Source organism: Hyperolius riggenbachi, chromosome 8, assembly GCF_040937935.1.
Source record: "Hyperolius riggenbachi isolate aHypRig1 chromosome 8, aHypRig1.pri, whole genome shotgun sequence".
Classification (NCBI taxonomy): domain Eukaryota; kingdom Metazoa; phylum Chordata; class Amphibia; order Anura; family Hyperoliidae; genus Hyperolius; species Hyperolius riggenbachi.
In genome coordinates this window covers 25,717,426-25,742,324 of record NC_090653.1, presented here as the reverse complement: position 1 = coordinate 25,742,324, position 24,899 = coordinate 25,717,426, and the positions used below count along the sequence as shown (strand labels likewise).

The 24,899-nt window shown below is 46.2% G+C and overlaps 2 protein-coding genes across 20 annotated transcripts in view; one reads left to right on the top strand and one right to left on the bottom strand.

Moving 5' to 3' along the window:
• GIPR (gastric inhibitory polypeptide receptor) overlaps positions 1 to 24,899 on the bottom strand; it is a 309,157-nt gene that overhangs the window by 14,233 nt on the left and 270,025 nt on the right. For 18 of the 19 annotated variants that reach the window (XM_068250112.1, XM_068250105.1, XM_068250107.1 and 15 more), the window contains 5 exons: positions 17,611 to 17,714; positions 12,571 to 12,724; positions 6,112 to 6,271; positions 5,924 to 5,984; positions 4,916 to 4,985 (listed from right to left, as the gene is read on the bottom strand). In XM_068250112.1, the coding sequence (XP_068106213.1) occupies positions 4,916 to 4,985; positions 5,924 to 5,984; positions 6,112 to 6,271; positions 12,571 to 12,724; positions 17,611 to 17,714 (549 nt within the window). The remainder of the gene's footprint in view (positions 1 to 4,915; positions 4,986 to 5,923; positions 5,985 to 6,111; positions 6,272 to 12,570; positions 12,725 to 17,610; positions 17,715 to 24,899) is intronic. The other variant, XM_068250120.1, reaches the window with a different exon arrangement.
• Positions 1 to 24,899, top strand: part of GPR4 (G protein-coupled receptor 4) — a 228,422-nt gene that overhangs the window by 4,184 nt on the left and 199,339 nt on the right. The gene's annotated exons all lie outside the window — the stretch shown is intronic.

Below are 24,899 nucleotides of genomic sequence, written 5' to 3'. Positions count from 1 at the left end.
TGAACCTGCCACTGCATACCTGTGCTGTGAACCCATCACTGCATACCTGTTCAGTGAACCTGCCACTGCATACCTGTGCTGTGAACCCACCACTGCATACCTGTTCTGTGAACCCACCACTGCATACCTGTGCTGTGAACCCACCACTGCATACCTGTTCAGTGAACCCACCACTGCATACCTGTTGTGTTCAGTGAACAGTTTGTTGTGTCAGTGTGAAGCAGTACCTTAATTACACTACCTGATTGATGTATACACATGCAAGATGTTTTAAAGCACTTTAGGCCTGTCATTTAGCATTCAATGTGATTTCTGCCCTTAAAACGCTGCTTTGCGTCAAATCCAGATTTTTCCCCGGGACTTTTGGCATGTATCCCACTCCGCCATGCCCCCCTCCAGGTGTTAGACCCCTTGAAACATCTTTTCCATCAGTTTTGTGGCCAGCATAATTATTTTTTTTTTCAAAGTTCGCATCCCCATTGAAGTCTATTGCGGTTCGCGAACTTTAACGCGAACCGAACGTTACGCGAAAGTTCGCGAACCTGGTTCGCGAACCTAAAATCGGAGGTTTGGCCCATCTCTACTGAAGGAGTACATTTTATTAAATGTACTCCTTCCCGGGGGGTACTCACCTCGGGAGGGGGAAGTCTCTGGATCCTATTGAGGCTTCCCCCCTTCCTCCTCCGTCCCACGGTGGTCTCGCCGCAGCCCACTGAACAGCGGGCAGGTAAATATTTACCTTCCTGGATCCAGCGCAGGTGCGGCTCTCAAATATTTATTTAAGTATTTATATAGCGCTGACATGTTATGCAGCGCTGTACAGAGTATATAGTCTTATCACTAGCTGTCCTCAGAGGAGCTCACAATCTAATCCTACCATAGTCATATGTCTATGTATGTATCGTGCAGTGTATGTATCATAGTCTAGGGCCAATTTTAGCGGGAAGCCAATTAACTTATCTGTATGTTTTTGGGATGAGTGAGGAAACCGGAGTGACCAGAGGAAACCCACACCGACACAGGGAGAAGATACAAACTCCTTGCAGATGTTGACCTGGCTGGGATTCAAACAGGGGGCCCAGCGCTGCAAGGCGAGAGCGCTAAGCACTACGCCACCATGCTGCGTCTGCGCAGTAGAGCGGACCTGACTGAGATCGGCTATTTTTGCCTATTTCTGAGCCGAGAGCCACAACAGCGCCCCCACCTGGAACAGGGTAAGGTAAATATTGCACAGCCTGACAAATTCTCGGATGTGCATTCCGTGGGCTACAGCGAGACCACTGTGGGACACAGGAGGACAGGGGAAGCCTCGATAGGATCCAGAGGCTTCCCCCTGCTGAGGTGAGAACCCCCCAGGAGAACTTTCTTTGATTACAGAGTCTCTTTAAAGAGGAACTCCAGTGAAAATAATGTAATAAAAAAAGTGTTTCATTTTTACAATAATGATGTATAAATGATTTAGTCAGTGTTTGCCCATTGTAAAATCTTTCCTCTCCCTGATTTACATTCACATAGTGATATTTTTACTGCTGGCAAGTGATGTAGCTGCTGCTTGCTGTTTTGGTAGTTGGAAACAGCTGTAAACAGCTATTTCCCACAATGCAGCAAGGTTCACAGATTGGAAACTGCCAGAAAGAAGTACCTCGGTACTCAGAGCTTCTTGTGGGAGGGGTTTCACCACAATATCAGTCATACAGCGCCCCCTGGTGGTCTGTTTGTGAAAAGGAATAGATTTCTCATGTAAAAGGGGGTATCAGCTACTGATTTGGATGAAGTTCAATTCTTGGTCGGAGTTTCTCTTTAAGTGGCTGTTGGGGGGGGGGGGGGGGGGGGGGGGTTTGCAAAAGGTTAGGCATACAGGGGGGAGGAGGGATTTAATACCGATACTTTATGATCCTTCTTTACACCTTAATAGATTATTGGTAAGTTTGCCGATATTTTACTATTATCTTACCTGGGCACCCAAATTTCCAAGCGCCCTTTTATTACATGCGGGCCGTGTACATCCTGCCTGTTGGAACATGACACACAGCCGCACACGTATGTGACATACATGATTCGCATGCGGTGCACATACAGCCGCAGTCACACCCTGGATGGGGACTGGAGGAGGTTTTCTGTATGATGAAGCACGTGTGGCAGATGGAAGGAAAATAATGTATTGATTTTTTTCTCTCTCTCCCCTCCAGTCTGGTTTTCCCTTATAATGACATTAGCGTCCTCATGCTCCGGCTCCGCCGTCCTACAACATGAGCCAAACGCCACATCCTCCTCGCCTGATCCTTGCTGAGACTCTGCTACTATCTACCTGCCCAGCCAATCAGAACGCAGCACGGGAGGACAGGATTGGCTGGAAGTATTTATTACTCCAGTGTCCCCGCTTCCCATCTAACCACCGGGACAGGTCCTCACCAAACACATCCATCTTGTCATAGCTTACCCCAGCTTGGAAATCACTGGAGATCCGCACAACCCGGCCTGGAGCTACAGATGTGAAGCCTTCACTGCGGGGGCTGCACACTACCAATAACTCACTGACCTTTCAGCCATTCTCTGGAGGATCTGATATAACCCAGGGGATGGCTGAACATACACACAGCCCTAACAGCATAGGATATTTTCTTGTTTAGATCCAGGCTGGGGTTTTAGGATCATTTGTGTTCTTCTAGGATGCATGCAGCATATAAGAGGTGTACAGACACTATATATAGCATGTCTACATGTGCAGGAGATATACAGTATATATACAGGGGTTGGACAAAATAATGGAAGCACCTAACATTTTGGCTTCATAATCTTTGAACATGTTTTAAGCAATCAAAACTTGACATATGTTAAATGTTTTTTGTTTGTTATTTTTGTTATTTGATATGTTTAATTAAAATAATTGTTTTTTTACAGGTATTTAAACCAAAGTTGGTTATAATTTCTAAAAATGGCAGATCTCTCAGACTTTCAAAGAGGCCAAATTGTTGGCGCTGGTATGGCAGGCACTACTGTAACAGAAACTACCCGAATGCTTGGCATTTCAAGAGGTACTGTCTCAAAAGTAATGACTGCCTTTGAAAGAGAAGGAAAAACGTCCTCAGCAAAGCACAGTTGTGGCCAAAAGTCGAAGTTGTCTGAGAGAGACCGTCGGACTCTAAATCGAATTGTTAGAAAAGCTCGCAAGACCACGGCTCCTAAAATTACTGCAGAGCTGAATGAACATCTACAGAACTCAGTTTCCACAAAAACTGTTCGTTGGGAGCTGCACAAATCTGGATTCCACGGAAGAACTGCAATTAGAAAACCTCTGCTCTCAAAGGCAAATGTTTCAAAGTGTTTAGAGTGGTGTAGAAACCACCAGAATTGGTCCCTCCAGCAGTGGAAAAACGTGATTTTCTCTGACGAATCATCGTTTACCTTATGTCTGACCTCCGGCCGAGTGTACGTTTGGAGACAGCTGAAAGAAGCATTTCATCCAGACTGCCTTCTCCCAACCGTAAAACATGGCGGGGGAAGGTGATGATCTGGGGTGCTATTTCTTGGAAATCTGCCGGGCCAATGATTTCCCTTCATGGAAGAATTAACAGCCGAGACTATTTAGGAATTTTGGGCGACCAAGTTCATCCTATGGTTCAAGAACTGTTTCCGGAGGGGAATGCCATCTTTCAAGATGATAATGCCCCAATCCATACAGCTAGAATTGTTAAAGAATGGCACGAGGAACATTCTAATGAAGTTGAGCATCTCATCTGGCCACCACAATCCCCAAACCTCAACATTATTGAGCATTTATGGTCGTTTTTAGAGATTGATGTAAGAAGCAGTGGTGGGCCGAAATTTTGCATGTGCGAAATTTCGCATCGAAAGTCGCATTTACGCATCATAATCGTAATGCGAAATTTCAGGTAAAATCGTAATTGATTTCCAACGTAATAGTAGTATTTAATAATTTCGCGTAATTTTTTGCGTCATTTTCGTGCAATTTCGCGATAGTTTGTGCTGACTTTAGCGGTTCATAGCAATGCCCCCAGACATGCTATTGCTACCAAAATTGCTACATATGTTAAAGAGAATATTAGGTACAAGGCAGAAAAACAATTTTTCAAAAAGACATTTTAGTTTTTGAGAAAATCAATTTTAAAAATGCAAAGAAGAATGGTTTTAAAACTGTCATTTTTCAAAGTTTAAAAATAATTTTTTTTCTTTGCATTTTTAAAATTGATTTTCTCAAAAACTATAAGGTCTTTTTGGAAAATTCTTTTCCCCCCCTTGTACCCACTATTCCCTTTAACATTGGTAGCAATTTTGGTGTCAATACCATGTATGGGGACTTTGCTATTAACCTCCAAATTCGGCACAAAATTACGCTAACTTTTGCAAAATTTACGCAAATTTTTATGCGAAATTACAAATGACTACGAAATCAATTTAGTTTGCAAATCATAATTATGTATAGGCGTAATTGTGAAAATTTACGCTAAATTTAGCGAAATCGTAATTCTGCTGATCACGATCATCACTAGTAAGAAGTCAATTAGATGTTTGCAGGACTCTGGGGGCACCAGCAGCTGCAAGTATCTTTTTGCTGCTTTGTAATGGCATTTTAGCAGCTGTTCTCTTAATCTGATGTATTTGTGTGGCAGAACACTTCCTCGTTTTGCTTTTATCTGCACAAACTTGTGTGTGGTGTGAGTCAGCCACAAATCTTTTAACAGTACGATGATCATGCTTTTTCATGGTTTTTATACCTTGTCCAAGTCATTTAACTATTTCACGCTTTTCGGCAGCAGAGAAAACATTTTTCTTTCTCATATTGCTTGAAAATGGTGGTCTGCTTAATAATGTGGAACACCCTTTTTTAGTAGTTGATAGAATAATTCCATATTTTTAATTCACTATGGCTTCTGGGTAACACTTAGACACTTACCAGCACAGCGAATAGGATGGGAGATCTGATGATCCACCAATAGGAGCGATTATCATTCCTCTCCCAACACCTACAACATAAGAGGAGGATTCTAAAGTGGCTTAGAGCTGACACCCAATACACTCAGGTCACTGGCTAGTACTGGGAGGAAGACTGGGGTCACAGGTCAGTACTGGGAGGGGCACTGGGGTCACAGGTCAGTACTGGGAGGGGCATTGGGTTCACAGGTCAGTACTGGGAGGGACACTGTGATCACAGGTCAGTACTGGGAGGGGCACTGTGGTCACAGGTCAGTACTGGGAGGAGCACTGTGGTCACAGGTCAGTACTGGGAGGTGCACTGTGATCAAAGGTCAGTACTGGGAGGGACACTGTGGTCACAGGTCAGTACTGGGAGGTGCACTGTGGTCACAGGTCAGTACTGGGAGGGACAAAAACTATAAGGTCTTTTTGGAAAATTCTTTTTTCCCCTTGTACCCACTATTCCCTTTAACATTGGTAGCAATTTTGGTGTCAATACCATGTATGGGGACTTTGCTATTAACCTCCAAATTCGGCACAAAATTACGCTAACTTTTGCAAAATTTACGCTAATTTTTATGCGAAATTACGAATGACTACGAAATCAATTTAGTTTGCAAATCATAATTATGTATAGGCGTAATTGCGAAAATTTACGCTAAATTTAGCGAAATCGTAATTCTGCTGATCACGATCATCACTAGTAAGAAGTCAATTAGATGTTTGCAGGAGCACTGGGGTCACTGGTTAGTACTGGGAGGGGCACTGAGGTCACAGGTCAGTACTGGGAGGGACACTGTGGTGTCTGGTCAGTACTGGGAGGGCACTGTGGTCACAGGTCAGTACTGGGAGGTGCACTGTGGTCACAGGTCAGTCCTGGGAGGTGCACTGTGGTCACAGGTCAGTAGTGAGAGGGACACTGTGGTGTCTGGTCAGTACTGGGAGGAATGGGCAATGTAGTCACTGACACACTGTGTGCTACACTCACTGTGTATTCTCATACAGATGTCGCACAACCACCCATGGAATGACAAACAGCAGTGGAGCTCCTGGAAGACACACAAAGAGGTTCAAATATTATCAGAGAGATCTCACGTATAACATATACGGGGTCATTACTTCGCTGGCCACACACGATACAATCAGATTGCAACAAAAAACGGAAGAGGAACTCACCCCAGCCGAGCGCCATGTACCGCGGCAGAGCTGCCTCTTCAGAGAAGGACAAGACCACCAGCAGGTTGTGCAGATAGAGCCCCTCCACCAGAAGCCAGTAATAATTGGCAGCTACACAGTATTGTGTAATCGTCTGAGCAATACGACACCAGACCAAGGTCTACTGAGAGAGGAGAGACTGTGAGGGGACAGACAGCACTGCAGGGGGCGCCATCGTGTCTTTACACTGTACAGATAACATTACAGCAGACCTGAACCCAGAACTTCCTCTCTGCTCTAAAAGATTAGCAACAGCATAATAACCTTTAAAGAAAAACATTTCTTTGTTACGGTTGGTACAAATCCTGCAATAAATCTGCCGTGTCTACTTCCTGCTTTCATGGAAGCAGACATGGGGTTAACATCCTCTGTTTACAAATTAGCTGCTCTGCCAAGGCAGCCAGCTGGCACAGCTGAGAGATCAAATTACAACTTGTGATCAGTCACAGATTAGGGTGAATTAGGCTAAACTCTCTAAATACATACAGCATGCATTTCTCTATGTTCTCCTTCTGTCCTGTGTAAGAGTTCAGCTCCTCTATAAAGGAAGTAGTAACTCTCAGTTAACAAACGTTCCACAGGGAACTCAATAATCTCCTTGGTACTCAGAAAACTGCTGTCTTATTACAGGTAACAGTTGCCAGCGCTCTTTTCCTGCAGGTACACCACTCCTGCCAAACAAAGTATTCCAGAATTGTAGAAAAGGCACTCCAGAGGCTACAAGCTTGCGTTTGTAGTTTATTGAGCTTGATACACTACATGTTACAGGTCAAGTGTGCATGTCAAGTGACAGGCAGCCTATTGGGCCAATCAAAGTGCTGGGATAATGTCCTTAATGCTGGATACACACCATGCGTTTCCGCGTTCGATGCGGCCGTCGATACGCGTCGATTCGATTATTTCCGACATGTCCGATTCAAGCTTCGATGGATCGTTAGGTCGATTTGCCATACTTTACATGGCATTCGACCTAAAAATCATCGAAATTCATTCGGAAATGTTCGGAAATAATCGAATCGACGCGTATCGACGGCCACGTGCGACGCGGAAACTCATGGTGTGTATCCAGCATTAAAGTGATTGGACCCGCAGGGGCTCAGGGCAGGACGAGTGGAGCTCTCATCATTGCCAATTACCAGGCATACGTTTGTAGTGCTCGCTATGCTACTCTGATAAGGCATGTTAACTCTGATAAGGCATGCTACTCTGATAAGGCACGTTAACTCTGATAAGGCATGCTACTTGTCTTAGTGAATCAACCCCTATGCATTTTGTTTCCTTTTAACCCTTTGAAGGAATGGGTAAGGCAATGTTCTCAGTGGGTGATGCGTTCCCTTTGAAAGCAGGAACGCAACGCAGTGGAACGGGAAAGTCTCGCCGCACGTTAGCTGCGTATTTCGTCGCATACATTTTGTAGTAAAGCACTGCATGCAGTGCGATGGGATGCCGGCCGCACACTGTTATGCACCGCATTGCAGTGCAACGTTCTGTGTTATAATGCGGCCTTTGTGTTGCAATACACCACTGGAAACGTAAAATCAAGAACGCAAAGGAACGGGAAAGTTGCCTCATGTTATCCGCACGTTGCGTCGCATGCAGTGAAACATACAGTCAATTACAAGTATTCTCCACCGTCACTGTTAACGTGCACATTTTTGCGGTAATGTGCGTTGGAATGCCGCATGCCATTTAACCACCCCAGCCACACTGTTAGTGTTACATAGGTGATTTGTTGCAGTGCAGAAAGTTGTGTTATGCTGCAACCGCTGTGAACATGGCCTGAGCACACTTATGCTACATACACACTTGAAAGATAAATGAAAGATATCAGACCAATTTTACCCCATTCTATCAGACCAATTTTACCCCATTCACAGATAAAAATCTTTTCAAGATGCTGCACACAAAGGCCACATACACACATCAGACCATAGTCTTTTGAAAATGAAAGATCACAGACCAATTTTACCCCCTTCTATGTAGTATGAGAGCCACACCTACACAGTCTATTCTATGGAGCTGCACTCCCCATCAGACAGAAATCTTACCCCCTTCCATGTAGTATGAGAGTCATACCTACACAGTCTATTCTATGGAGCTGAACTCCCCATCAGACAGAAATCTTTGCAAGATGCTGCACACACAGATGCTGTACAGACACAAAAGATCAGTACCTGCAAAAGATCTGTTCCTGCCAAAGATCCGTTCCTGCAAATTGCATTCATAGTCTATGAGATCTGCAGATCATCATACACACCTCGTTTAACTGACATTCATCTGCAGATCAGACAATCATCTGCAGATCTGAAAATCCATCCTGGTGGATCTGATCTGCAGATGAATGTCTGTTAAACAAGGTGTGTATGATGATCTGCAGATCTCATAGACTATGAATGCATTTTGCAGGAACGGATCTTTGGCAGGAACAGATCTTTTGCAGATACTGATCTTTTGTGTCTGTACAGCATCTGTGTGTGCAGCATCTTGCAAAGATTTTATCTGATGGGGAGTTCAGCTCCATAGAATAGACTGTGTAGAGTATGGCTCTCAAACTACACGGAAGGGGGTAACATTGGTCTGTGATCTTTCATTTTCAAAAGACTATGGTCTGATGTGTGTATGAGCCTGAAGATGCTGTACACATTCAACAGATCAGTATCTGCAAAAGATCCGTTCCTGCAAAAGATCTGTTCCTGCAAAATGCATTCATAGTCTATGAGATCTGCAGGTCATCATACACACCTTCAAGGAATTTCTTATTAAGGGGGCTTGCAGATTCCAGCACAATATTCTACTTCTACCCTGACCTCCTTTTGGGGGAGTACAGAGGTGGGAAAAGGCATGTCTGGTGTGGTACAAGAGGTTGGTGGAACACCATGCACGCTGCCCACCTTTTCCTGCATGGACTAGTCTGAAGAAGGGTCTGAAAGAAATATAATTGGGAGCTCATACAAAAAACGTCACTTAAAAATAAATAACTCTTTGCCACAACTTTAATTTTCAAACATCATATGCCATATATAGGGCAGCACGGTGGCGTAGTGGTTAGCGCTCTCATCTTGCAGTGCTGCGTCCCGGGTTCGAATCCCAGCCAGGTCAACATCTGCAAGGAGCTTGTATGCTCTCCCCATGTATGCGTGGGTTTCCTCCGGGCACTCCGGTTTCCTCCCACATTCCAAAAACATACAGATAAGTTAATTGGCTTCCCCCTAAATTGGCCCTGGACTACGATACGTGCACTACACAATACATACATAGATATATGACTATGGCAGGGATTAGAGTGTGAGCCCCTCTGAGGGACAGTTAGTGACAAGACAATAACCTCTGTACAGCGCTGCGTAATATGTCGGTGCTATATAAATACTTAAAATAAATAAATAAATGACTCTGGCTGGGAAATACTGGGCATCCCTCAGTGACATAACAGCCCATAATAATTAGAAGAAAAAAATAGAGAGCAAAACAAAAGGTGACCACAGGGTACTCATCTCTCTATACTTACCACCAAGTCTGCATGCCTGGGTAAGGGTTTGGATGGAACATTTAGGCCTCTTTCCCACCAGGACGTTGCATCTTAGGGGATGTTATAGGTCGCATAACGTGCCCCTAACGCAACGCCTGGTGGTGTTCAAGGAGGATGCCAGAGTGAGCAGCTCTTTGCGCGCACTGCGTCTCCATGGCGCTGATTGGCTGGCGGGACCACGTGATGCGGAGTGTTCCACTCCGCATCACGTGGTCCCGGCAGCCAATCAGCGCACAAAGCGGCCGCTCCAGGAAGAAAACACTGCACGTCAGCAGTGCAGTGAATATTAATTAGCCATGTGGCTAATTACTGCTCATGGACAAGCAGTTTAACGCGGCTAAAGCCGCATATAACGCACAGCATGCTGCACTACCCAGAACGTCCAGCATTACACTGTAACGCAACGTGGGCACTGTGAACAGCCCATTGATTTTTCATTACTGTGCGGTGGGCTGCGTTACTGGCTGCTGTAACGTGCGCCTCTAACGTACCACTGTGAAAGCAGCCATAGGCAACCATTTGATATCTGATATATTTGAAATTGATATCTCAGAATTTCTGATCGGAACTCGGAAATCGGATTTCTGCAGAAATCAACGGACCATTCAGCGAAGGCAGAAACAACTCGAAAGTATTTGGCCAATCAGAGAATGCAAAAAATGACAAAAAACAAAAACCACAACTTGGAAATCGGAAACCGATCGCAAATCGGATTTCTGTACAAATATCGCATTACCACAACTCGCTAATTTTAGTCCAATCCCAGAACTCGGAAGCATTGGACCAATCAGAGAATGGAGAGTCAACTCCGAAGTATTTGGCCAATCAGAGAATGCAACAAAAGACCCACAAAACCACTACTCGGAAATCCGAACTCAACCAATCGGAAATCAGCGAAATCGGTAATCGGCATTGGCGGAAATTGGAATTTCTGCAGAATCGGAAATCAACATTTCCGACCATCCCTATTTGAGGATACAAATATGTTAAAGAGAACCTGTACTGTAAAATTCTTACAATAAAAAGCATACCGTTCTATTTCATTATGTTCTCCTGGGCCCCTCTGTGCTGTTTCTGCCACTCCCTGCTGCAATCCTGGCTTGTAATTGCCAGTTTTAGGCAGTGTTTACAAACAAAAAACATAGCAAGTGATAGGCTGAGAGTAGGTCAGTGTGTGAGTCATACAGAGTATGCAGGGGGCCTGGAGAGGGTGTGTATAGCTTCTATCCAATCACAAGCAGCACAGCACATTCCAGCCAGACTGCCTGAGCCCGACAGAGCCAAGGAGAGAAGATTAGATCATATAACAGAGATAACACAGCCACTGTGCAAGTAGGAAAGGCTGCAGTAAGCCAGAGCACATTAGAACAGGTATAGGAACTTATAGGATAGAAGAAATAAGGATGAAAATTTTGGTACAGAGTCTCTTTATTAAAAAACAAAGTTTACTGTCAAACTTTTGATTTCTGAAAAGGCTTCGCAATATATATTCATTATATATAGATTTTTTTTCCTCCACAGGTATCTCGAATCTCTACATAAATACAGCAGCTTTACAGATGTAGTGAAAAGAACATAATAATTAAAGGGACACTGTAGGGGGGTCGGGGGAAAATGAGCTGAACTTACCTGGGGCTTCTAATGGTCCCCCGCAGACATCCTGTGTTGGCGCAGCCACTCACCGATGCTCCGGCCCCGCCTCCGGTTCACTTCTGGAATTTCTGACTTTAAAATCAGAAAACCACTGCGCCTGCGTTGCCGTGTCCTCGATCCCGCTGATGTCACCAGGAGTGTACTACTCAAGCACAGACCATACTGGGCCTGCGCTGTGCGCTCTTGATGACATCAGCGGGATCGAGGACACGGCAACGCAGGCGCAGTGGTTTTCAGACTTTAAAGTCTGAAATTCCAGAAGTGAATCAGAGGCGCGGCCAGAGGGTGTGTGCAGCCAACACAGGATGTCTGCGGGGGACCGTTAGAAGCCCCGGGTAAGTTCAACTCATTTCCCCCCCATCCCCCTACAGTATCCCTTTAAAATGACTTCTTTTTGTACAACATTCATGTACTGTATAAATGGTATAGTCTGTGCTTGCCCATTGTAAAATGTTTCCTCTCCCTGATTTACATTCTGAAATTGATCACAGGTGGCGACCTCTTTAGCCCAGTCAGGTGATCTCTGCGGAATGTTTGGTTACTGAGAGTTCCAAAGCCAGAACAAAATATACCTTGTCTCCCAGAATGCTCTGGGGGTGAGAACTCCGGATAGCTAATCAGCCTGGGCTAAATATCACTGGGAGGACGGGGGTAAATACCAATATGTAGCAATATATAGATGTAAGAAGTGTTTCTGATGCTGAAACCAGGAAAAGGACCATAAAAGTGACTATCCTGAATAATTTACTGCATCCTACTATTTGTCACTACATGGCCTCTTTAGAGTAGACCTGAACTCTAGCAGGGGACAGAAGGAAAACACAGAGAATTGCACCCTGTATGTATTTAGAGAGTTTAGCCTGTCTAATTTCCCCTCATCTGTGACTAATCACAAGTGTAATTTGATCTCTCGCCCACTGTCAACTGACTGTCTCGGCTGAAAAGCTAATCTGTGATTAACAAAAGGATGTTAATATGTTTGCGTCCATGAAAGCAGGAAGTGGACACACTGAAAATGTATTGCAGGATTTGTATTAGCTGTAGCAAATAAATGTTTTTCTTTATAGGTTATTATGCTGCTGCTTATCTTTTAGAGCAGAGAGGAAGTTCTGAGTTCAGGTCGGCTTTAAATCGGAAAAGGTAACCAAGCAAAAAGTGGTGGGTCCTCCTCCCCATACAGATAGTGCTGGAGGTCTGGCTGGGTACCGCCCCTCTCTCGCCCCGCCCCCCGCAGGTCTCACCCTTTCTCTGAGAAGTGCGTTCAGGTCCTCTTCTCCCTGGAACTTGGTCTGCTGAGGGGTGGACAGAGCATTTCGTGACAGGAGGGACACCGCCCGCAGGATGAACGACACAAACAGGTTGCAGTGGATGAGGTTTCGGGTGCAACGCAGGCGCCTGCAATGCAAAGAGATGCTCAGCAGCTATTTACCACCAGAACCGGCACAAGCTAATGACCTAATATCACCACTTCCTGCCGCCCACATGGTAATACAGCACCAAACCCATGGATAATGAGGAGGACGTATTATTATCATTACTAGGCTACCTAAGCCCGTTTAAAAACAGGCTCTAGGTAGTGATTTTACTGCGCGTGCCCGCCGCCCGCGCGCCTGCCACCATCCCGCCCCCCGCGCGCCTGCCACCATCCCGCCGCCCAAACGCCTGCTGTACTTCCGCCTGCCCGCCGCGCACACACACACGGCTGCCCTGCTCCCTGGCCTCACCTCCCGTCCCAACGGCTTTCTGCACTGCGCACATGCACAGTACAAAAAAAGGTTCGGACGGACAGACAAGGAAAGTGGATGACGCAGGGACAGTTGGGTTTTATTGTATAGGATTATTATGCGCTTTATATATTACAAAGAGCTGTTCAATGGATAGAAGAGACATTACAACATTACACACTGACTGACACCATAGCATTAAATAATGCAGGACCGCCTTCAGGGCATCACAGGGGGGACTGCTGTATGGGGCCCGAGTGACTCTGTGGCCCGGCGAACAGTGCCCATTAACCATTTCTGCCGCCTGGACGTGAAGCTCACGTCCGGGCGGCTGCTCTGCTGCGGTGCCGCGCATGGTTCACCGATCCGTGTCCCCAGCAGAAAAACCGAAGCGCTCTTACAAGAGGCTTCAGTCTTTCTGCACGTTAAACTTTCCTCGACCCCTTGTGCTTCCAGTTAGCAAGAAACACAAGGAGGAAAAAAAAAAACTCAAGGTGGCCATCTTGTGGCCAAATAGTAAAACTACATCTACATATTTTTTACATTACAATTTACACTTATAATAACATTAAAAATTAACTGTTTATTTCCCACACCAAAATATTACCCAAATAAAATGTTTAATGAAAAAAAAAATAACAATAAAAAAAAAGACAAATAGTTACCTAAGGGTCTGAACTTTTTAAATATGCATTTGAAGGGGGTATACTACGAACATTTTTTAAATTATAAGCTTGTAAATAGCGATGGACGCAAAACGGAAAAAATGCACCTTTATTTCCAAATAAAATATTGACGCCATCTGATCGCTCAAGACCAGTCTTATCAGCTGAACGACGGACTGTACACACGCCTGATTTGACGTCCGGACGACTGAACGACAAGACGTCCAAACGGCCCATCGTTTAAAAAAATCAGGCGTGTGTATGGGCCTTTACAGTCAAAAGGGTGTGGTAGAGAGACACATAAGGAGGGGTGGGTTGTAAGATCAAGGGAGGGGGGTGGAGCTATGAAGCGATGGTGAACAGATGGGTCTTTAAAGTGAAAATAAACTGATGAGATAAACAATTGTATCTATCCTCCTACTCCTAAAAAGTACAAGGGTTAATACTGATTTTTGCATTTGATTAGGCCACATTCCTTTGCACCTCCCTTTTCTCTATATACAGTCTGTGTAGGATGAGCACAGCTACCTTGTTTGTTTGTTGGAACCCTCAGTTGAGGCCTCCACATTAAAGGGCAACTGAAGTGAGAGGTATATGGAGGCATATTTATTTCGTTTTAAGCAATATCAGTTGCCTGGCAGTCCTGCGGTTCCTCTGCCTCTAATACTTTTAGCCATAGCCCCTGAACAAGCACGCAGCAGATCAGGGGCTTGATTCACAAAGCGGTGCTAACCTACTTAGCACGTCTAAAGTCTTTAGACATGCTAACCAGGGTGCTAAGTAGGTTAGCACCGGTTTTCTCAATTGGGAAATCCGGTGCTAACCTACTTAGCACCCTGGTTAGCATGTCTAAAGACTTTAGACGTGCTAAGTAGGTTAGCACCGCTTTGTGAATCAAGCCCCAGGTGTTTCTGACATTATCAGATCTGACAAGATTAGCTGCATGCTTGTTCCTGGTGTGATTCACACACTTGTACAGCCAAATAAATCAGCAGGGCCGCCAGGCAACTGGCATTGTTTAAAAGAAAGTAAATATGGCAGCCTCCATATACCTCACACTTCAGTTGTCCATTAAGGCTTGGTTTACACATAAAAAGGTGCCCAGTCCTGTCAGTTTTTGACAGTTGGCATCAGTTTTGCATATGTTTCTATGGGTGTCATTACACATAAAATGTGTACATTTCTGGCCCAGTCAGGGAAAACTGATAGAAAACGGATGCATAACTGACAGGACAGTACTGGAAATGTGCAGATTTATCTGTGAAGGCGTGGAACGCCGAAACGCGTAATAACACCACCAGCAGACTTTTAATCCTTGGTGGGGAATCCAGGGTCCGTTTCCACCGGATCCACTCAACCCCGATGGCCACGGCAGTCTAAAGGGAGTTCTCACCGACGAAGGATTTTAAGGCTATAAGCCTCATTACATGTCTATTTGCATCTTACATCTAGTAAGTGTATTTTAATTTGCGCAATTTGGTTTTATTAAAGCAGTGTTACACTATGGAGCGCTCTTTTCTCTCCACTTTTGAGATTTATCTGTGAACCAGGAAAGTCAGCTCAGTTCCCACTTGCACCGGATCAGCGGGACAGTGTAACGTCTGCTCCAATGGTCTGGCTGCAGCCCGGGGCAGATGCGTTACCTCCATAGGCTACATGGTTGAATGCATCTTCCTGCCCCGGATTATCGCACATAAGTGGGGCCGCTTACTTCAATGGATCCCTTACAGCGTGACAAGTAAACGGCTCCTATTCATAAAATAGAAACCATTCATTCGATGAGCGGAGAGCGGCTAAAAAATGTCCGCTCTGTGCTCTAGTGGGAACAGAGCCTGACAAAGCGTAGAATTTAAACTACTCCATTTGGTACATCTATATTAAATTGCGCTGTGTGAAAATCTCAAGAGCTTTAAAGCATTTATGAACAGACATCCAGTGAAGTATTGCACTTACACAGCTCTCGTAAAAACAGCGGCGTACAATTATCCGCTAACAGCTAACATCAAGGACTGGAGGTGATCGCCTAATTCTGGAGCAAGCCGCACCGTCGTAGCGGATGATGACTTTACTGAAGCTGCGTAGCCGCATAGCTGCAGTACTTTGATGGAGGTCTGCTGGTAAATGCTTGTATGCTATGGGTTTTCTGCCTATTGCTTATAAGATAATCATAAATGAACAGGGAAAAATGGAGTTGGTTAAATTCAACAACACTGCTTCATTATACACGAAGGCCAAATGTGTCGTTAAGTGGCCACACACATGAAGTGGAGATCATTGATGGTAGTGAACAGGCACAGTGCATGGAATGTAAGTATACTGTACATGGCGTTAGCCTACATTTGCATCTATTTTGTTCTGTTTTCTGAGATACCTTGAATCGTATGCCATCCAATCATTTAACAAGCTATAGTCAGGTGCACCGCTAGGCTAGGAGCAAAGATCTGAGCCTTGTGCCCAGAGCCGGGACAAGGTCCTCCAGCACTAAATGCTGAGACACCAAAGTGCGCCCCTCCATCCCTCCTACCCCAGCCGTCACACACTGATTGCTATTATACTAAGAGGCGCCCCAGGGCCCCCAACACCTTCATCTCTAGTTATCAGTCACTGCCATGTATCCTCTTTCCTTATTTCTCTTTGCTTCAAACACAATAGGGGAATGATAGCTGAGTGAGTTGTGCGCCCCCCTCCTACACTGCGCCCTGAGGCTGGAGCCTCTCTCGCCTCTGCCTCGGCCCTGCTTGTGCCTCCGATCTATTGCTATTGTGCTCCAACTCTGTCCCCCCAAAAATGTCCATCAACGTGCCTCTAACTGTGTCCTCGGTGTCATGGCGCTGCAGGGCCGTGATCTTGGTGGGCGGCGCACAGTGCAGGGAAGGCTGGCCATAGAGTGGAAAGTAGAAGCCAAACCTTTCCCCTGCTGCGGCTTCAGCCGCATCTGCTTGGTTCCAGTGCAGCATTCCAACATCAGCCAAGCCTGCACAGCCCAGCCCCAAAGTTGCACAGAGAAGAGGCACGGCAGCAGAGGAATGTGTGTGTGTCTACAGTACGTGTGTGTTGTGTTTCATATGTGGGGGGAATGTTTAATACATGTATTATGTCATATTTAATAGGTAACATTTTCTACATTTCATATATGTGGTGTAACATAGATGCATTTCACATGCGGGAACTAATGTTAGCTGCATTTCACATGTTTTGGAGGTAAAGCTTTCTGCATTTCATGCGTCAGAGGCAATGTTTGCTGCATTCCATGTGTCTGAGGTAAGGTTTTCTGCATTTTATATGGCAGAGGTAATGGCTGCTGCATTTCATGTTTCTGAGGTAACGGTTGCCGCACTTATTATTAGTTGGTCATGGTGGCTACATTTGCTACTTTGAGGTTATTGTTGCAGCATTTGGCATTGTGGGGGCTCATGATTACTAAAAGGTATGCTAATACATGAACCAAAAGAAACATGACAGGAAAACTGATACTGTATATTCTGCTGCCCACTTTATTAGGTACGTCTTGCCAGTACAGAGTTTGACCCCTTTTTGCCATCAGAACTGCCTTAATTCCTCATGGCATTCTTTAGAGATTTTGGTCCATATTGGCATGATAGCCAGATTTATCACCTGCACATTCATGCTGCAAATCTCCCATTCCATCACATCATGGGGGAAACTCAGCCTTTATTATGTGTGTGAGATTTTTTAGGCCAACTTTTATCCCATAAGTGTAAGTACCATTAGAACTTTTAAGCTGACCCTATGTGACATGATGTACTGGTCCATGAAAAGTGACATCTTAGGGAAAGGTTGCTTGAAGTAAGTGGATTACGCAGCGCAGACCACAGACAGAGAGATACAGCACAACACACAGTCACTGGCACAGACATGATAAAAGATGTACCTAAGCTGTGTGAGGATGCACAGCGCCACTATCAGGGCAGCCAGAGAGATGCCGTATCCAACGCTGTACATCACCTGCAGCTGTGATAGAATCCAGGTCTGTTGCTGCAGAGACAAGGTGTGGCTCGTTATCATTCATCATAGCACATTGGCATAGCACCCTACCACAGCGCCCCCTATGGCTCCACTGTAACACTGCATCATAGTACCCCACCACAGCACCCCATATCTACTGCAACATAACACTGCACCATAGCACATCAGCATAGCACCCCACCACAGCGCCCCCTATGGCTCCACTGTAACACTGCATCATAGTACCCCACCACAGCACCCCATATCTACTGCAACATAACACTGCACCATGCACATCAGCATAGCACCCCACCACAGTGCCCCCTATTGCTTCACCATAACACTGCACCATGCACATTAGCATAGCACCCCACCACAGCACCCCCTATCACTCCAACATAACACTGCACCATGCACATCAGCCTAGCACCTCACCACAGTGCCCCCTATTGCTTCACCATAACACTGCACCATGCACATTAGCATAGCACCCCACCACAGCACCCCCTATCACTCCAACATAACACTGCACCATGCACATCAGCATAGCACCCCACCACAGCACCCCCTATGGCTCCACTGTAACACTGCATCATAGTACCCCACCACAGCACCCCATATCTACTGCAACAAAACACTGCACCATGCACATCAGCATAGCACCCCACCACAGCACCCCCTACCACTCCAACATAACACTCCACCATGCACATCAGCATAGCACCCCACCACAGCACCCCCTATTGCTTCACCATAACACTGCACCATGCACATCAGCATAGTACCCCACCACAGCGTCCCCTATTGCTTCACCATAACCCTGCACCATGCACATCAGCATAGCACCCCACCACAGCGCCCCCTATTGCCTCACCATAACACTGCACCATGCACATCAGCATAGCACCCCACCACAGCGCCCCCTATCACTCCAACATAACACTGCACCATGCACATCAGCATAGCACCCCACCACAGCGCCCCCTATTGCCTCACCATAACACTGCACCATGCACATCAGCATAGCACCCCACCACAGTGCCCCCTATCGCTCCAACATAACCCTACACCATGCACATCAGCATAGCACCCCACCACAGCGCCCCCTATTGCCTCACCATAACACTGCACCATGCACATTAGCATAGCACACCACCACAGCACCCCCTATTGCCTCACCATAACACTGCACCATGCACATTAGCATAGCACCCCACCACAGCGCCCCCTATTTCTTCACCATAACACTGCACCATGTACATCAGCATAGCACCCCACCACAGCGTCCCCTATTTCTTCACCATAACCCTACACCATGCACATCAGCATAGCACCCCACCACAGCGGCCCCTATTTCTTCACCATAACACTGCACCATGCACATCAGCATAGCACCCCACCACAGCGTCCCCTATTTCTTCACCATAACCCTACACCATGCACATTAGCATAGCACACCACCACAGCACCCCATATCTACTGCAACATAACACTGCACCATGCACATCAGCATAGCACCCCACCACAGCGCCCCCTATGGCTCCATTGTAACACTGCATCATAGTACCCCACCACACCCCATATCTACTGCAACATAACACTACACCATGCACATCAGCACAGCACCCCACCACAGCACCCCCTATCACTTCAACATAACCTTACACCATGCACATCAGCAAAGCACCCCACCACAGCACCCCCTATTGCTTCACCATAACCCTGCACCATGCACATCAGCAAAGCACCCCACCACAGCACCCCATATCTACTGCAACATAACACTGCACCATGCACATCAGCATAGCACCCCACCACAGCGCCACCTATGGCTCCACTGTAACACTGCATCATAGTACCCCACCACAGCACCCCATATCTACTGCAACATAACACTGCACCATGCACATCAGCATAGCACCCCACCACAGCGCCACCTATGGCTCCACTGTAACACTGCATCATAGTACCCCACCACACCCCATATCTACTGCAACATAACACTACACCATGCACATCCGCATAGCACTCCACCACAGCACCCCCTATCACTTCAACATAACCTTACACCATGCACATCAGCAAAGCACCCCACCACAGCACCCCCTATTGCTTCACCATAACACTGCACCATGCACATCAGCATAGCACCCCACCACAGCGCCCCCTATCACTCCAACATAACCCTACACCATGCACATCAGCCTAGCACCCCCTATTGCTTCACCATAACACTGCACCATGCACATCAGCCTAGCACCCACCACAGCGCCCCCTATTGCTTCACCATAACACTGCACCATGCACATCAGCCTAGCACCTACCACAGCGTCCCATATTACTTCACCATAACACTGCACCATGCACATCAGCCTAGCACCCCACCACAGCACCCCCTATTGCTTCACCATAACCCTGCACCATGCACATCAGCCTAGCACCCATCACAGCACCCCCTATTGCTTCACCATAACACTGCACCATGCACATCAGCCTAGCACCCACCACAGCGCCCCCTATTGCTTCACCATAACACTGCACCATGCACATCAGCCTAGCACCTACCACAGCGCCCCATATTACTTCACCATAACACTGCACCATGCACATCAGCCTAGCACCCCTCCACAGCACCCCCTATTGCTTCACCATAACCCTGCACCATGCACATCAGCCTAGCACCCATCACAGCACCCCCTATTGCTTCACCATAACACTGCACCATGCACATCAGCCTAGCACCCACCACAGCGCCCCCTATTACTTCACCATAACACTGCACCATGCACATCAGCCTAGCACCCCACCACAGCACCCCCTATTGCTTCACCATAACACTGCACCATGCACATCAGCCTAGCACCCACCACAGCGCCCCCTATTGCTTCACCATAACACTGCACCATGCACATCAGCACAGCACCCCACCACAGCACCCCCTATTGCTTCACCATAACCCTGCACCATGCACATCAGCATAGCACCCCACCACAGCACCCCATATCTACTGCAACATAACACTGCACCATGCACATCAGCATAGCACCCCACCACAGCGCCCCCTATCACTCCAACATAACCCTACACCATGCACATCAGCCTAGCACCCCCTATTGCTTCACCATAACACTGCACCATGCACATCAGCAAAGCACCCCACCACAGCACCCCATATCTACTGCAACATAACACTGCACCATGCACATCAGCATAGCACCCCACCACAGCGCCCCCTATCACTCCAACATAACCCTACACCATGCACATCAGCCTAGCACCCCCTATTGCTTCACCATAACACTGCACCATGCACATCAGCCTAGCACCCACCACAGCGCCCCCTATTGCTTCACCATAACACTGCACCATGCACATCAGCCTAGCACCCATCACAGCGCCCCCTATTGCTTCACCATAACACTGCACCATGCACATCAGCCTAGCACCCACCACAGCGCCCCCTATTACTTCACCATAACACTGCACCATGCACATCAGCCTAGCACCCCACCACAGCGCCCCCTATTGCTTCACCATAACACTGCACCATGTACCTCAACATAGCACCCTACCAAAGCATTCCACAGTAACAGTCCATCATGGAACAGCACCATAACACTGCATTATAGTATCTCACCATAAGAAGCAATCATAGCATACAAACATAACACACCACCACACAGCACTCCAAGTCATTCCCCCATAAAACTCAACCACAACATTCCAATCCAACTATGCACCACAACCCTCCACCAAAGCAAGGCCCTATAGCAGTGATGGCTAACCATGGCACTCCAGCAGTGACAAAACGACATATCCCATCATGCCTCTGCCTCCCCGAGTTATGCTTAGAGCTGTCAGAGTATTGCAATGGCTCATGGGACTTGTAGTTCCACCACAGCTGGAGTGCCAAGGTTAGCCATCACTGCCCTATAGCATTCAACCATAACACCCAATCATAGCACTGCACATTATCAGGCATGCATAGACCTCAACCCAAACACGTCAGCATAGTACTTCATCAAGGCACCCCCACCACAGCGCTGCACTACAGCATCCCCCCATACAAAGCCCTCATGGTACTCAACCTCAATACTCCATGCCACGCACCACAACACTGTACATAAGAAGCCACTATAACATTTAACCCCATCTTGGGCTTGATTCACTAAGACAAATAGCATGCCTTATCAGAGTTAACATGCCTTATCAGAGTTAACATGTTTTATCAGAGTAGCACAGCAGGCGCTACGAACTTATGCCTGCTAATTGACAATGGCGAGAGCTCCACTCGTCCTGCCCTCAGCCCCTGCGGGTCCAATCACTTTAAAGGACATTATCTCTGCACTTTGATTGGCCCAATAGGCTGCCTGTCTAGTGTCCTGTGAAGTGACAGGCAGCCTATTGGGCCAATCAAAGTGCCGGGATAATGTCCTTTCAAGTGATTGGACCCGCAGGGGCTCAGGGCAGGACAAGTGGAGCTCTCGTCATTGCCAATTAGCAGACATACGTTTTTAGCGCTCGCTATGCTACTCTGATAAGGCATGTTAACTCAGATAAGGTGTGTAAACTCTGATAAGGTGTGTTAACTCTGATAAGGCATGCTATTTGTCTTAGTGAATTAAGCCCCATGGCACCCTACCACAACACAGCACCATATCACTCAACCATTCGACCCCAATCCTAACACTCCACCCTAACCTTCATCATAGCACTCAACCCTAACCTTTATTATAGCCCTCAGCCCTAACACTCCACCCTAACCTTAATCATAGCACTCAACACTAACACTCCATCCTAACCTTCATCATAGCACTCAACATTAGACCCCAATCCTAACACTCCATCCTAACCATCATAGATCTCAACCCAAACACTCCACCATAACCTTCATCATAGCACTCAACACTAGCACTCCACCCTAACCTTCATCATAGCACTCAACACTAACACTCCATCCTAACCTTCATCATAGCACTCAACATTAGACCCCAATCCTAACACTCCATCCTAACCTTCATCATAGATCTCAACCCAAACACTCCACCATAACCTTCATCATAGCACTCAACACTAGCACTCCACCCTAACCTTCATCATAGCACTCAACACTAACACTCCATCCTAACCTTCATCATAGCACTCAACATTAGACCCCAATCCTAACACTCCATCCTAACCTTCATCATAGATCTCAACCCAAACACTCCACCATAACATCTCATCATGGTACCCAACCACAACATAACACCATAGCACTCAACCACACACCTCAATCCTAACATTTCAGCCTAACATTATAGCACTCAACCTTAACCCTCCACCCTAACCTTCATCATAGACTTCAATCCTAACACTCCACCCTAACCTTTATCATAGCACTCAACCCTAACCTTCATCATAGCACTCCACCCTAACCTTCATCATAGACTTCAATCCTAGCACTCCACCATAACCTTTATCATAGCACTCAACCCTAACTCTCCACCCTAACCTTTATCATAGCACTCAACCCTAACTCTCCACCCTAACCTTCATCATAGCACTCAACCTTAACACTTAACCCTAACCTTTATCATATCAGTCAACCGTAACACTCCACCATAACCTTCAGCACAGCACACAACCCTAAGGGCCCTTTTCCACCAGCGCTGGCTGAATCGCAAAAACGCAAACTGCAAGCGATTTTACAATCGCTACGGTTTGCTTTTTAACATAGGAATCGCGGTAGGTCATTTCCACTACCGCGATTCGTTTTTGCCGGGAACGCGAACGCGCGGCGGAGAGATAATTGCCGCGATTTTGCTATGCAGTGCATAGCATAGCAAAATTGCGGTCGCGAACGTCGAGGAATCGCCGGTAATTGCGATTCAGCAATCGCTAGCGTTCAGCGTGAACGCTAGCGATTGCTAGTGGAAAAGGGCCCCAACTCTCCACCCTAACCTTCATCATAGCAGTAAACCCTAACACTCAATACAATGATACAATCACACCTCATCATGGCACTCCATCATTGTGTCAGTGTCACAGCACATTAACATCCCATCAGTGTGAATGCATTCTAAGTGTATATTTTATCCAAGTTGACAGCAGGTATGTGTCAGCTGTATGTGACTAAAAGTCAAAGTAAAGGAGCACTCTAGCTGTTAGCGGTATGTGCACAGGTATAGGTTCATCCCCTTACTGGCGCTCTAATGTTTTGTTACCAAAGAAAGCTATTTTTACTTAGTGAAGCCATGCCAAACATGGCTGTCACGTGGCATTTTTTAATTAGGGAACTCAGAGGGCTGAAGTTCTGATTTTTGATACAGTGACAGATGCCCACTGTGAAGTCCATTTCTAGCTTGTTATTCTTCCTACAACCACAAAGAAAACAAGCTTTTGTCCACCTCCAGTTTTGAAATAAGATGTTTTCCGCATGTCTAATGTGGTTTTCTAAATCAACACCAGTTGAGGCTCTCAGGAAAATCCCTTTATTTTGAATAAGATTTCTAAAAGAAAATGTTTTGGGGGTTCTGTTGCTGTTCTACAAACTAATGAGAAACAATTGCATCTATCCTCCTCCTCCTAAAAAATGACCTTTTTTTGATATCCCACAGTTTTATTTTATAATTAAATCTAGTTTTTCAGTTTTTACTGTTTCATTGTCTCTGCTCAATGACACCTTCATTGAAATATGTCAGAGCTCAAATCTATGAATTGACCCTTTTTATCTCTTTCCTGCTCTCAAAAGCCATTTACTGACAGGAAAGTGTTTTATGGCTGTAATTACTTATCAGTGAGGGTTATGCTATAGTCTGACCCAGTCCAACCCGGGCAGAAACTGTCACTTCCATACCTGATGTTTAACTCTTTCAGGCAGAGAAAGAAAAAAAGGAACACAGCATAGTTATTTGTGTCCTAGGCACTGTCCATACACATGTCTATCTCATCCTGTCACTTGTCACCTCGGTTGTCCTTTAAAGTGTACATGAGGCGATCCTCAGGTACGAAAACACATACTTACCTAAGAAGCCTCTTTAGGGCTCTTTCACATTACCAAACGCATGCCCAAACTGATTTTGTGCATGCATTTATAACCTGCGGCGTGACATTAGAAAGTTGCAGTGCGACGCTGATTAGCGGCGGTAGTTTTAATTCACCCGACAGGAAACCGCCAGTGCTGGACGTTACAAAGCTCTCAGATGCGTTGCATCTTAACACTCTGGAACGCTC